This window comes from Salvelinus namaycush, chromosome 3, assembly GCF_016432855.1.
Source record: "Salvelinus namaycush isolate Seneca chromosome 3, SaNama_1.0, whole genome shotgun sequence".
Classification (NCBI taxonomy): domain Eukaryota; kingdom Metazoa; phylum Chordata; class Actinopteri; order Salmoniformes; family Salmonidae; genus Salvelinus; species Salvelinus namaycush.
The window spans coordinates 41956243-41970651 of NC_052309.1; the positions used below are offsets into that span (position 1 = coordinate 41956243).

The window sequence follows — 14409 nt, forward strand, 5'->3', positions numbered from 1 at the left end:
GGATCTCACTCAAACTCGATCCAACTCCGGCTGGTTGCTACTGTTCCCATCTTAGAGTCCGATGTAAAGACATTCAACCATATTGTCTTTCAGTAGTTATGCTGTGTGGCATGGACAGAGTATAGTCCCTATGGGGCTACTACTGTAGGTTGCATCATGGGTTTACGTATACTTGTGCCTGTGCCTCAAAGTGCTGTCATACATTGACTGAGACGGGTTAAGAACCGCAATGGTTTCTTTCCAAGTAATTTGGGTGGGATTGAGGTTCTCTGGGAGCTTGGTTTACTTGACAGCATTATTAGGAGCAGTTATAATATAGGTTCTGATATGTGTGTAATAAAAATTAGAGTAACAGTATGTTTAATCTTAGAGGGAGGTCTGGCACACAGGGCAGCAGTTCCAAAGGCAGAATGATGTAGGACCTTGAATTTGGAGTCCAGTGGCTTCAGTAAAAGCCTGCAATTTTTTAACTGCAGAGGGCTATAAAGCAGTAACAACTATCTGCGTTTCACTATGAATACTAAAAGGCTGTCTTCAAAGCATTTCAATGAGGTTACTTAACTATATAACATGCTTTTTGATCGAACTACCTCACACAAAATGGACTGACATGGTGTTGTTTTTCAGGGTGAGGTCAGTCTTTCTGTTTTTCGGCTAATCTAAAAAATCAGCACCATATTCCTATGACATCATAACTATTTTATCTGTTTGTGTAGCACAGTGTGTAACTTTATATGCTAACTGAGCTGACGGCTAGCTGCACAAAGCAGGGAGCCTGGATTGTTGGTTCTTTGCGCCCTTACCAAGGACTCTCAGCTTAATTTGCAGCTGCTGTGAAATTTGTGTGTGTGTGTGTGCACATTTGTGCGTATGTACATTAATGCGTGCACGTGTGTACAGTATGAGTGAACAGTATGTTGTTCAAATACTGGGGTATGGTTAATTCTGTCAGTTATGGTTTAAGTAAGGATGTGATTGAATGACAAAAAGGGGGCTGGGGCTGTTCGTTACGAGGCAAACAAAACTCTGTAGAGACGGCACAATGCCATCTAATCTGGATAAAACTTCCAAACTATTAAGAACAAGTGCTATGAGAAAAACAGGCTCAGGAGGGAGAGAGAGAGGGGAAGAGGAAAATTGGCGTAGTGAGAGAGCAGTTTGATTACAGCTGGGGCTCAGTCACTTCCAAGGAGAGAGAGATTGAAATAGGCTATTTCTGGGACTGCCCCCCTTTCCCCTCCCCTCACACACAATCATGCATCGTTCACACCCTTCACTATCTCCAGTCATCTATGTCAGGCCACCACAGCAGGGCCTAGTAGTACAGTTCCCATTCCCATCAAGGCCTTCCCCCGTTCATGGTTTCATGTCTTACAATGCATTCGGAAAGTATTCAGACCCCATGACTTTTTCAAAATGTTCTTATGTTACATCCTTATTCTAAAATGTATTAAATCCCGCGCCCCCTGCATCAATCTACACACAATACCCCATAATGACAAAGCAAAAACTAAATTTTAAAAACATTTTTTGCAAATGTATATATATATATATTTTTTAAAGATCACACTTATATAAGTATTCAGACCCTTTACTCAGTACTTTGTTGAAGCACCTTTGGCAGTGATTACAGCTTCGAGTCTTCTTGGGTATGAAGCTACAAGCTTGGCACACATGTATTTCGGGAGTTTCTCCCATTCTTCTCTGGAGATACTCTCAAGCTCTGTCAGGTTGGATGGAGGGCGTTGCTGCACAGCTATTTTCAGGTCTCTCCAATGATGTTCGATCGGGTTCAAGTCCAGGCTCTGGCTGGGCCATTCAAGGACATTCAGAATCCACTCCTGCGTTGTCTTGGCTGTATGCTTAGGGTCATTGTCCTATTGGAACGTGAACCTTCGCCCAAGTCTGAGGCCCTGAGCGCTCTGAAGCAGGCTTTCAATAATGATCTCTCTGTACTTTCCCTCGATCCCCACATTTTTGGCACCCTTCCCCAGATCTGTGCCTTGACACCATCCCTGTCCCGGAGCTCTACGGACAATTCCTTCGACCTCATGGCTTGGTTTTTGCTCTGACATGCACTGTCAGTGTGCGCCTTTCCAAATCATGTCCAATCAATTGAATTGTCCACAGGTGGACTCTCAAGGATGTTCAATGGAAACATTATGCACCTGAGATCAATTTTGAGTCTCATAGCAAAGGGTCTGAATACTTATGTAAATAAGGTATTTCTGTTTTTATTTTTAATAAATTTGTAAAGATTTCTAAAAACCAGTTTTTTGCTTTGTCATTATGGGGTATTGTGGGTAGACTGATAAGGGAAAAAAATATTTAATCCATTTTAGAATAAGGCTGTAACGTAACAAAATGTGGAAAAAGTCAAGGGGTCTGAATACTTTCCAAATGCACTGTAGACTGGTGGATGGGAGACTGGAGGTGGGTGGGATTGTTCTAACCAGGGCTATCACTATTTAGCAGATTGCTGCGTGGAATGTATGTCTGTCTGTATCCTTGTTGTGCTGTAGGTAGGGTAAGCCAAGGCACCTGCAGTGTTACAGATTAAGGGGTGATCTGTGCATATTGGTATGAACATGACATGTCAACATAGGCCTCTCATAGCTCAACACAGAATGGAGATAGACCAACTGTCAAGTCTCTTCACTGACATTTTCAAACTCTCCCTGACGGAGTCTGTAATACCTACATGTTTCAAGCAGACCACCACAGTCCCTGTGCCCAAGGAAGCGAAAGTAACCTGCCTAAATGATTACCGCCCCGTAGCACTCACGTCATTAGCCATGAAGTGCTTTGAAAGGCTGGTCATGGCTCACATCAACAGCATCCTCCCGGACACCCTAGACCCACTCCAATTCGCATACCGCCCCAACAGATCCACAGATGACGTAATCCCAATTGCACTGCCCTTTCCCACCTGGACAAAAGGAACACCTATGTGAGAATGCTGTTCATTGAACATTGAGCTGTAGTCAACACCACAGTGCCCACGAAGCTCATCACTAAGCTAAGGACTCTGGGACTAAACACCTCCCTCTGCAACTGGATCCTGGACTTCCTGACGGGCCGCCCCCAGGTGGTAAGAGTAGGCAAATACATGTCTGCCACGCTGATCCTCAACACAGGCCCCTCAGGGGTGTATCCCCTCCTGTACTCCCTGTTCACCCATGACTGAGTGGCCAAACCTGACTCCTACACCATCATTAAGTTTGCTGACGACACAACAGTGGTAGGCCTGATCACCGACAACGATGAGACGGCCTATAGGGAGGAGGTCAGAGAACTGGCAGTGTGGTGCCAGGACAACAACCTCTCCCTCAATATGAGAAAGAGAAAGGAGCTGATCGTGGACTACAGGAAAAGGAGGGCCGAACAGGCCCCCATTAACATTGACGGGGCTGTAGTGGAGCGGGTCGAGAGTTTCAAGTTCCTTGGTGTCCACATCACCAACGAACTATCATGGTCCAAACATAGCAAGACAGTCGTGAAGAGGGTACGACAAAACCTTTTCCCCCTCAGGAGACTGAAAATATTTGGCATGGGTCCCCAGATCCTCAAAAGGTTCTACAGCTTCACCATCGAGAGCATCATGACTGGTTGCATCCCCGCCTGGTATGGCAACTGCTCGGCATCTGACCGCAAGGCGCTACAGAGGGTAGTGCGTACGGCCCAGTACATCACTGGGGCCAAGCTTATTGCCATCCAGGACCTATATAATAGGCGGTGTCAGAGGAAAGCCCATAAAATTGTCAGAGACTCCAGTCACCCAAGTTATAGACTGTTCTCTCTGCTACCGCACGGCAAGCGGTACCAGAGAGCCAAGTCTAGGACCAAAAGGCTCCTCAACAGCTTCTATCCCCAAGCCATAAGACTGCTGAACAATTAATAAAATCGCCACTAGACTATTTACATTGCCCCCCCCCCCCCCCCCTTTGTACACTGCTGCTACTCGCTGTTTATTATCTATGTATAGTCACTTCACCCCTACCTACATGTACAAATTACCTCAACTAACCTGTACCCCCGCACACAGACTCGGTACCGGTACCCCCTCTGTATATAGCCTCGTTATTGTTATTCTTATTGTGTTACTTTTTATTATATTTGGTAAATATTTACCTGTTTGTCATTAAAAACAAGTTTGATAAAATATTGCAGCAGAATTTACAACATGTTTGCACTAAGTTCAGTAGGGAATAAATCACGAAAGGTAGAACGAAAATTAAAGGTTACAGACTTGCGGTGAGGAACAAGGTAGTCAAAATAAAATTTCATTGATTAGCTTTGTTTCTCGTCTTTTAATTCCTCAGTAAAAAAGAACGGCTGCAAACTTTGAACAGGTGCAGAAGCCTTGTATATTTGGTCATATAAGTGTACATTGAATACACGCAGACTTTCTGGAAGAGTTCCGGCCCATTGTGTGAGATGGTGTAGTAGTTTAATTTGACTTTGGGGACCCTAGCAGTACCCAATGAAATGGCTGCCAGCACCCTCTCCCTGAACTCATCACAACACGATGAGGATGGGGCGGGGCAGAGCAGGTGGTGCTCTATCAACACATCCACCACCCAGCGAGAGGAAGAGGATACAAAAGCACAACTGCTTCAAAGTGTGTTTTCAATGTATACTAAGTAGTCGTGTTGCACGGTATACCTCTTCATTTTTTCTTCACTTTCGGTACTTCTGTCAAATGTGTCTCACGTCATCTACTGGTTGAGAGAGGATCAAGTCTGTCTATCAGCACAGCCAATGTCCTCTTATAGCATGAGAGCACAGTGCCTGTTGCACTTCCTCATTCCTAGCTCTAGCCTGTCCTGAAGAACCACTCCTCTCACTGGGAGTTTGGGCTGCATCACCACTTATGCTGCACAGAAGTTAACACACTTGAATAATGCAACATGACATGTTGCAATTTTGAAACTAGCAACGCGCATGCCCCGCCCAGCTGAGGATCTGTCTTTTAGCCATCTATTCCCTGTGTTTGAGGGGCGCTAAATCCGCTTGTTACTTAAATCTCGCTGGATTGACTGCTTTAATTTTACTCCTGCAACTCATTTCATACTTTTGCTTGTGTCTGTCAATTTTTCCCCCCATGAACGTTACGACCGCTGAAATGTTTGTAATGACCTGTCAACGCTTCATCGGAGATTGAACTCACCGTCTCGAAACATCACAAGAAAGAGAAGAAAAATCACTTTATTTTGATGGGTGTTCATTTTTTGTGTAATTGGGAAAAAGTTCTAATCTAACACAGTTGAAATGTTTAGAAATTAGATGTGCTGAAATGAAAGCAACTTTCGAAAATGAGCTCTCGGATGAAAGTGATATTATGTATGATCTCGCAAACATCGTAAAGTATGTTTATGTGACTGCAGTTAGGGTAGACTGAGAAAGTGTTGGTGGTTGCAGCCTTGTTCCTCCCTTTGCGTTAATGTATTCATATATGCAACAACAAAAAACTGGATTATAAAAATTCCAAAAGTTTGGAGTATCTTAATTCATTGTTCAAATGTGCATTTATTAGAATAGTTTTTAAAACCTTTTAACAATTTCGATGATCATTGCTATTGAATCATTTCTGTTCACAAAAGAAAGCTTACAGCAGAAGCTAACATCAATTGAATATCCTAGTACCTTGCTTGTAATCATATGTAAACCAAAATGCTAAATGGTGCTGATTTTCACCCAAAAACTTTATTCATTCACTTCATCTCCCCTGCCTCACATCTCTCCCAAGATCATATTTGCTCAAGCCTAGAATTTAGGTTTAGGTATGATGTCATGGGTCTTAAAGAGACAGCACACACTTTTACAAAAGAAGAGATTGCTTCTTCTATGCAAATAATAAAATAAGCCCCAAATGGAAGGTAAACATTGTTTTTCATCTGTAGCCCCATGAATTCAGCCAAAACAAGCTCAATAACTCATTGCATGCACACACTCCTATTGAATATGTATTCACCTGTATTGTTAATAGGCCTAGGCTACATCTTGATTCACCCAGTTTATCAATAGACTAGAGATTGACCTTTCAAATAAATTGTGCCATTCTGTGACTGGCTAATACGCCTTCTTTTTTCCCTTGGTATCGTTTTGCTATAGTTTTGCTATCGAGCTTTGTGATGCTTAACCTGATATTGATATCAAAGTCAAAATTCTGATATCGTGACAACACTACAAAGTAGTGCTGCTACATTGTATGCAAAAGTAAGCCATTACTATAGTTCATTTTCAGCGTGTCATGGTGACGATCGATGAATCCAGTATTTCAGATAGTGCAGTAGTGGGAATAGGAGATACCCTAAAAAGGAAATATTATTGTACTTCTATTCTTGCCAAGGTTCAATAATTATTGGGAACACTTTATATATGGATAGTCACTCTGTAGATGCTCTACAGACTATCAGTAACATTCAATTTAACTATCTACTAACACTAACCTTAACCCTTATCCTAACCCTAAACTTAACCCTAACCCTAGCCCTTATTCTAAACCTAACCCTAACCTTAGCAAGCAGTTGCTTATCAACAGATAGTTTGTTGAGAGTATGACAATCTGTAGAGCATCTACAGATGGACTATCCAAATAAAGTGTGACCTAATATTTTGCCAAGGTTTAGTCCAAGTGCAGTATATCACAACTTCCGCGTGTCAGAACATAGCCCATATTTGAGCCATATTGCCATTTTTGTTCAATCAGTTAGAGAGGTGAGCCAGCAACTGCAGTGTTGCCAGTTCTAATCCAGTGTCCGACAAGAAAAAATCTGTCTGGAAGTGACCTGGCAACTGGAAGGTTGCTGGTATCAATTCCTAGATGCCATTACCTGCTGTTGTGCCCTTGAGCAAGGCACATAACCCCCCACAACAACAGGTGCCCAGTGTGGCAGCCCCCTGCACCTCTCCATAAACCTGTATGTGTGTCTTTCGGAGGGGTTGGGTTAAAAGCGGAAGTCAAATTTGTGTGCAATTGGCTAATAAAGTAATCTTAATCTTAATCAACAGCGAGCCGCCCGACACCTGTTATTTTCCAGAAGGTTGAAGCTTCCTCAGCCATGAAGGACAAACGCATACACTTTACTGCGGCTCTCACATTTCCTGCTCCGAAGACAAGATGCTTCAGCACCAACCAGAGAGTGCAGTGACCTCCATCAGTGTGGGGTCATTGGGAAAACATGAGCATCTTTTTCCATGTTGACATGTTTTTAAGAACAAGGCCCTATTGGGCGACTACTGCTTTCAGTGTACCTTACATGTCCTCGACATTGGATAATGTGCTCTCTCCATCTTGGAGTAAAATGGCAGCCAGGCAGCTAAGCGGGGAATTGATTAAATGCAGTCTTTGCATTGTAGCAGAATGAAGAATGATAGTACTTCTGGGGACTACAGACTTTTCACAGAAATTGGATCAGCTCCCTGCTAAGAGCACAGCCAAATTGAAAGAGCAATTGCTTCTTATCTAAAAATGCTATTCCTGAGTCAGAAGCAGCTGTAGCATCTGAATAGGTCTTTTGTCTGGGTAAAAATACTGTGCATTTGGAAGGCTGGATCAAACTCATTGGGCTCCCCAGTTGGAATTCAAACTGCAGCGTAACCAACAAATAACGTCTTGTACTGAACTTGAATTGAGAGAGTCCGATGATTTTGGGGGCTCTTACTTGGGTGTATGCCTTTATATTTGGAAAATTTGCTCAGGGACAAAGTGGGATCCAATTACCTGGGTAGAAGTCTTTGGATTTGGACAGCTTGATGGTGGCGCCCGTCTCTTTCTGCAGCTGTACGATGGTCTGGCCGCCCTTGCCAATTATGGAGCCGGCCGCATAGCTGGGGATCAGCACCTTCAGGAAGTACTCACCCTCCTCTGGAAGGACATAGAGAGAGAGAGACGAACAGGCAGGAGAGGTTCAGAGCTAGTAAAGAAGCTGTAGTCTACACACATACACCATACTGCAAGTAACCCAGACACCTCAGCTGATACATGCCTCTGGCTCCATTCACACTGGCTCCATTCAATCATTCTCAATAGGAACATGTAAACGTCAGATCAGATGCAAACAGTTGAATAGGTAGCTAGCCACATATATTCTTGTCAGACTGACACTTTGGTAGGAAGGTATCTAAAGGTATTTTTCATTTCGGAGTGTGATTCTTTTGTAGCCTCTAGTCCCATATTTCATCAGAGTTTGGTGACACGTTCTGTGTTCTGTCCCAGATTTCCTGTGGAGTAAATGCTGACCTCCTTTCCAGTTTGCAGAGGTCTAATTTTAACTGTTTTCAATGAGTTTTAGTATCATTTATCAGAATCTTCTGACAAAATATCTAATTCATGGTTCAATCCAAGCCAAGTCCTACAATGTAAAAAAATATATAATAATCTCAATCCGAGAGACAAATGGGAGCATAAACATCATCGGAATGGTGAGAATTATAGGATGTATTAACATTACTCAGACTATTACTCACACAGGACTATGTCGAAACATATGCTTGCGGTGCATGAAATCCAACCAATTGTGATCCAGAGTAATAACTGTTAGAGATGCTAGCATAAGGAAACAAAATCCCTCTGATTTGTTCAAATTGGATACTGCCAAAAAGACAGACTCAATCTCCTCCCGTTGAAAAGGGGGTTCAGTGGCTTACAACACTGTCTTGTATCAGTCAGTGATTGATATCATGTCAGCTCAAAGAATTCACAGATCAAACCTTCTGTTCTTCATCCTTTTAATCGAGAATGTTCCACTCCACATACTGGCTAATCAAGAAGATTTAATCATCACCCAGGTGAGCAGTGTGTGTCACTCCAAACAAATCCAGATTGGGTAGCAATTGGGTAGAGAAATCAACCCAATGTTGGGATTGGACTCTGTGCCAATTACTGCGAATACCAACCCAAAGATGGTGGATTGGTCAGAGGTCCGGTCTGCTTAAGGGATGGCTCTCCCATAGATACCAATGCAATAGCAGCTGGTTCTGGTCTGCTTAGTTCATTAACTGTAGATTAACCAGAAAAAGATTGCGACTGGGATGTCTCACTTCCTCTTCCGTCTCTGTACCAACCAACACCTGGTTGTGCTATTCCAGACATAAGTAATCAACATGGGAGACAGACATGCGATCAATATATGAACCTGTGAGAAAAATTACTACTCAATGTCACCCCAGAAATCAATTAGATAATAATAGCCTAAATAATTCTTCAATCATCTGTGCTGGTATGACCCAAAAAGTATCTAGTATGGTTTTCAGATATCAACTACTAGTTTTAACATTCCTTTTTCAATGAATGACTCCAATTTGGGACTTCTTCAATGCTTCATCAGCAAGGGTGACGTCACTCTGTCAAGAACGTACATTCAAAGAAGTGTTTATATCAGTATACAAACGTCTTTTTAATACAGACCAGCACAAAAAAAAGATAATGACGATATCAAACCGTAGTTGTTCGTTTTAATGGTGATTTTGGTTGACAACGCCAAGATGCGTGTTTGCCTGTGTCGTCGTTGTATAGCTTCATGCAGGGGGATGGATTTGCAGGCTCGTCCAGGGAAGATGGATGGATGGAGGTCTGCACACATCGATGTCACTGTTCTAAGACTGACCTTCTGTTTGCCTCTTAAATGGGCTCATTAGATCCTGATCACAATGAATGTGGCACTGTGACATCTAGGGATTTCAGTCACTCTACGTGTCAACTCTCTACTGATTCTTTTAACATGCCCCTCGTGTTCCATTTGGATTTTGATAGGTCTCTCAATAAAGTCATGACACGTTGATATCTAAAATCCAAAGTCAATTCTGTTAACTCGGACTAAAGGACCTTCCTTACTGGTCACACATTAGACTACTAGAACCAACATTTATATGAAAATTCACACCACCTTCACATGTCTAGTCCGTCAACACATTTATATTGTAAATCACGCCGATGAATGATAGAGCCTTTCTGAGAACATCCATTAGTCCTCTATCAATCGGAGAGAAACCATTATGACAATCTGACACAAACCATACTCCTTTAGCCAAGGCACTTTTTCTGCTTGGATTTCTGCTTTCTACTCCATTAATCTTCCCCTTTCAGAGAAAAAAGTTTTCCCTTCCAGGAAAAAAAAAGAATAGATGACCTTGATGAAAAAGTAAAAACCATGGCTTAGACATTGACATTGTCTTCATGGAAGTACAGACTTTTCTACTGTCAGTCAGAGGACACATGTTATTACAACTCTCCACACAGGATAAACTGAACAATAGGAATGGAAATGTCCTCTATTAGACCTGTGTTGGCAGGGGTGCACAAGTTCCCATTTCAATGTGTCTTAAAACCAGGGTGAACCCAGCAGGGGAGAGCATGCCATTGAGATTCACTCCATTGCCCTCACAGGTAGCGTTTGCAGTCATTAGTCAATAATTAATTTCGTCCTAGCGTCTGAAAAATCACACTAACAGGTTTCAATGGCGTCATGTAGTAGAGTAAACATGGCAATCTGTTGCTGCAATCCGTCAGGGGAATGGGAGCAGTATGGGGCAGGTTGGGAAGCTAAGCCAGTCGGGGCTGTTGAGTTCAAACCCCATGCATCCAATACTGGAGGGATGGCTTGAAGGAAAGACACGGACACTGAGCCAAACGTGTTTAGTGAAGTCACTCAAGGGGGGTGGGTCAGGAGGAAATGCCTTGTGACCACCCCCCACTCCCTCCAAATACCCACTCTGCATGTCAATGGACCAACCTGGCGCTGACAGGCAGCAAGAACGATGGAACAAAATGGGCAATAATGAGCAGAATAGATTTTACGTAGTCAAGTATAAAGAGTTGAGTGTGATAAATGAATTCAACAAGTCATGACAAAAACAGTTTGGCTCTTACCCATTCTGAGATCTGCTGGTAAAATCCTCTGTCAGATCGCCATCAATACCGGGGTACAATCTTGTAAGGGTACCTTAACGTTAGGCTAGTCATAGGTGCAATGGTGGCGTTGAGGAATGCGGCCAGTCAACCTTTTTCACAGAGGTCTAATACATCAGTGGGTGCAAAAAAAAGATTTCACCGCAACATCCAAGCCATGCCTGCAGCTGGCCAGAGCCTCAATTGTATGAGAAAATGCTAATGCAGGCTCTCAGTATTTTCAGTGAAAGACGCCACGCATTGTTCAAGCCTGCACCGGTTTGAAGGGGGGGGTCTTCCCTGCCGCATCACCCTTTTCACTGCTCTCATCCATATTCATCGAGTGGCCTGTCCGTCTGCAGCAGCGTGGCGACTGACACCTGCCCTGGCCAATCGGCAGTCTCCTCCCTAGCACGTCATTCCCCAACCACCCCCCACAATGCCTGTCCCCGAAAAAATATATTTTCTTCCACACTCCGCCTCTTTTGACGCAGCACTATAAAGCATAGCAACCCATTCACTTTCTTTTTCCGTGAAAATGACAAACTGGTTTGTGCGTTTCATTGGAGAGAACGTGGGGTGACCTTGAGCGATGGCTGAAAAGGTGTGTGGATGCGGTGAGTGGAGGAGGAGAGGACTGATCTGATAGTGTGTGCCGTACACCCCATCTCATCCACCCCTCTTCACTCAAACGGCCATGTTTGAGTGGGAGGGGGGCCCTCATCAACCACTGCAAATGGCAGTGCCGCAGAATGGTGGAGGGGGGAAGGGGTGGGGGGCAACGAAGCCAATCACTACGTCTATAAATCTTGTAGACTATAGAGCGAGGTATCCTACGTGTGTGTGTGTGTGTGTGTGTGTGTGTGTGTGTGTGTGTGTGTGTGTGTGTGTCTTTGTGTGTGTGTCTTTGTGTATCTATGTGAGAGAGAGTCTGTGTGTGTGAGGGGAGGGGGGTTGGCTCCGCTCAATAGTAATTTCCAGGGAACCTCTAGAAACACTAGTACCATTTTCATAGTCTCTTTGTTCCTTTTCTAGATTAATTTCCAATGTATTTAAATCACAGAGCAAACTGAAGTAATAACTGAGGCACATAAGCATCTGGGCAAACGTCTTACTGTAAATTCTACCGATGAACCGTTCACTGTGTCACCCGGACTCACTGGTGTACCTAAGCATTGTCTCTCTGTAGGCTCCCTCCTCTCTTCCTCTGCCACCTGGCAAATTCATAGTCTGCTCACGTCACATCTCTCTGCAAGGGCACCTGTGTCCTTCTCACAAAAAAATCACCAGCTCACATTCCTGTGCCAACCTTTCCATTAGCAACATTACCATATCATACATAATCCTTCAACTACACAGGCTTAGGAAAGGCACCCAGGCCAGTAAAAGGGGCTCGGGACATGGGAAATTACAGGCTAAATTAGCATGAGCGATGAATGAAAGAGGAGAGGGGTGTTGCTGATAAAAGAAGCAATAGGCTACCTCTTCCTCGAGTTGGGCAGTAATTCGCCAGCAATCCTAAATGCACAATAGGCACACGGCAGTAAAAAAACAGCAGAGCCGTACTCCTTTGTTATGGTAACTGCCAGTCATGTTAATGATCAACAGGAATGATGTAATCAATATCAGACACAATTTGTAATGTAATGACCACGATGGCTGAGGATCATCAAGCAGTGTCACCAGAAAAATACTTATTACATATGTATTATATACGGTGTCCTCAGAAAGTATTCACACCCCCTCACTTTTTCCAAATGTTGTTGTTATAGCCCGAATTTAAAATTGATTAAATTCAGATTTTGTGTCACTGGCTACACACTGGCTACCCCATAACGTCAAGGTGGAATTATGTTTTTAGAGATTTGTACAAATTAATAAAAAATTAAAAGCTGAAATGTCTTCAGTTAATAAGTATCCAACCTGGGGCGGCAGGTAGCCTAGTGGTTAGTGTTGGGCCAGTAACCGAAAGGTTGCTAGATCAGTTAACCCACTGTTCCTAGGCTGTCATTGTAAATAAGAATTTGTTCTTAACTGACTTGCCTAGTTAAATTAAATAAAAACCCATGTGTTATGGCAAGCCAAATAAGTTCAGGAGTACAAATGTGCTTCATAAGTTGCATGGATTCACTCTGTGTACAATAATAGTGTTTAACATGATTTTTGAATGACTACGTCATCTCTGTACCCCACACATACATATAATTGTAAGGTCCCTCAGTCAAGCAGTGAATTTCAAACAGGGAGTTTTTCCAATGCCTCACAAAGAAGGGCACCTACTGGTAGATGGGTAAAAGCATTTTGTTAAAGCAGACATTGAATATCCCTTTGAGCTTGGTGTAATTAATAATTACACTTTGGATGGTGTATCAATACACCCAGTCACTACAAAGATACAGGCATGCTTAAATGTGGAAGACACATTTCAGTTGAATGCATTCAGTTGTACAACTGACTAGGTATCCCCCTTTCCTTCCTAACTCAGTTGCCGGAGAGTAACGAAACAACTCAGGGATTTCACCATGAGACCAATGGTGACTTTAAAACAGTTACAAAGTTTAATGGCTGTGATAGGAAACTGAGGATGGATCAACAACATTGTAGTTACTCCACCATACTAACCTAAATAACAGAGTGAAAAGAAGGAAGCCTGTACAGAATACAAATATTCCTAAATTTGATTCCTGTTTGCAAAAAGAGACAAAAGTAAAACTGCAAACAAATTGGCAAATAAATTAACTATGTCCTGAATACAAATAGTTATTTGGGGCAAATCCAACACAACACATCACTGAGTACCACTCTTCATATTTTCAAGCATATTGGATAAGGATGAAAAGAAACGAAAGGACATGATTTGTGACACAACGTTCATCCTGTTAAGACAAGTTCCCTCCAAGCTATGGTGATCATCTACCTCTAGAAAATGATTACATTGCTGCATTAGAGAACATTATTTCTTCAAGTTGAGTTGATCACATACTTTTTTATTATGGGAGTGCAAGAGATGATTGACAACATTATATATTCCCTTCACATGTTGAATAAATGTGTCCTATCAAATGAGGATAGGAACTGTCTAAATGGTCATCATGGGGGACACCTTCCAGGGGTTGCTGGCTATTAATGATCCAGGTCAACAAGTAGTGTTTACCATGATTTGCGAGGATTGGAACGGTCTCCCATTTGAACTGTCCAAATGGTCATCATGGGGTATACCATGATGACCATTTGCTGGCTATCAATGATCCAGGTCAACAAGTACCCCAGCTCATCTATCTCTGGTCTTACCAGTCTTGATACGCTCCCTACGAGCAACAGCACTTGTCTTCTTTAAGTAGATTATTATGTTTTTCCACAGGACCTTAGAAAGACAAAACAATATAGAAATTACATTAGTTATTGTGGATGATATTGTTTGTGTTACATTTCTGTGACACAAATACATTTAAGAGCCACTGTGTTGTTACACATTTCATTCTGTACGGAGCAGACATGGAGAGAAGAGAGAACACGCA

At 42.7% G+C, this 14409-nt stretch overlaps 1 protein-coding gene across 2 annotated transcripts in view; it reads right to left on the reverse strand.

The window, feature by feature from the left end:
• Nucleotides 1-14409, reverse strand: part of nova1 (NOVA alternative splicing regulator 1) — a 52196-nt gene that overhangs the window by 14073 nt on the left and 23714 nt on the right. The window contains exons 1-2 of one of the 2 annotated variants that reach the window (XM_038988988.1): nucleotides 10195-10221; nucleotides 7727-7868 (exon numbers count right to left, since the gene is read on the reverse strand). In XM_038988988.1, coding sequence (XP_038844916.1) covers nucleotides 7727-7868; nucleotides 10195-10221 — 169 coding nt within the window. Of the gene's footprint in view, nucleotides 1-7726; nucleotides 7871-10194; nucleotides 10222-14409 lie in introns of those variants that run through there. The other variant, XM_038988987.1, reaches the window with a different exon arrangement.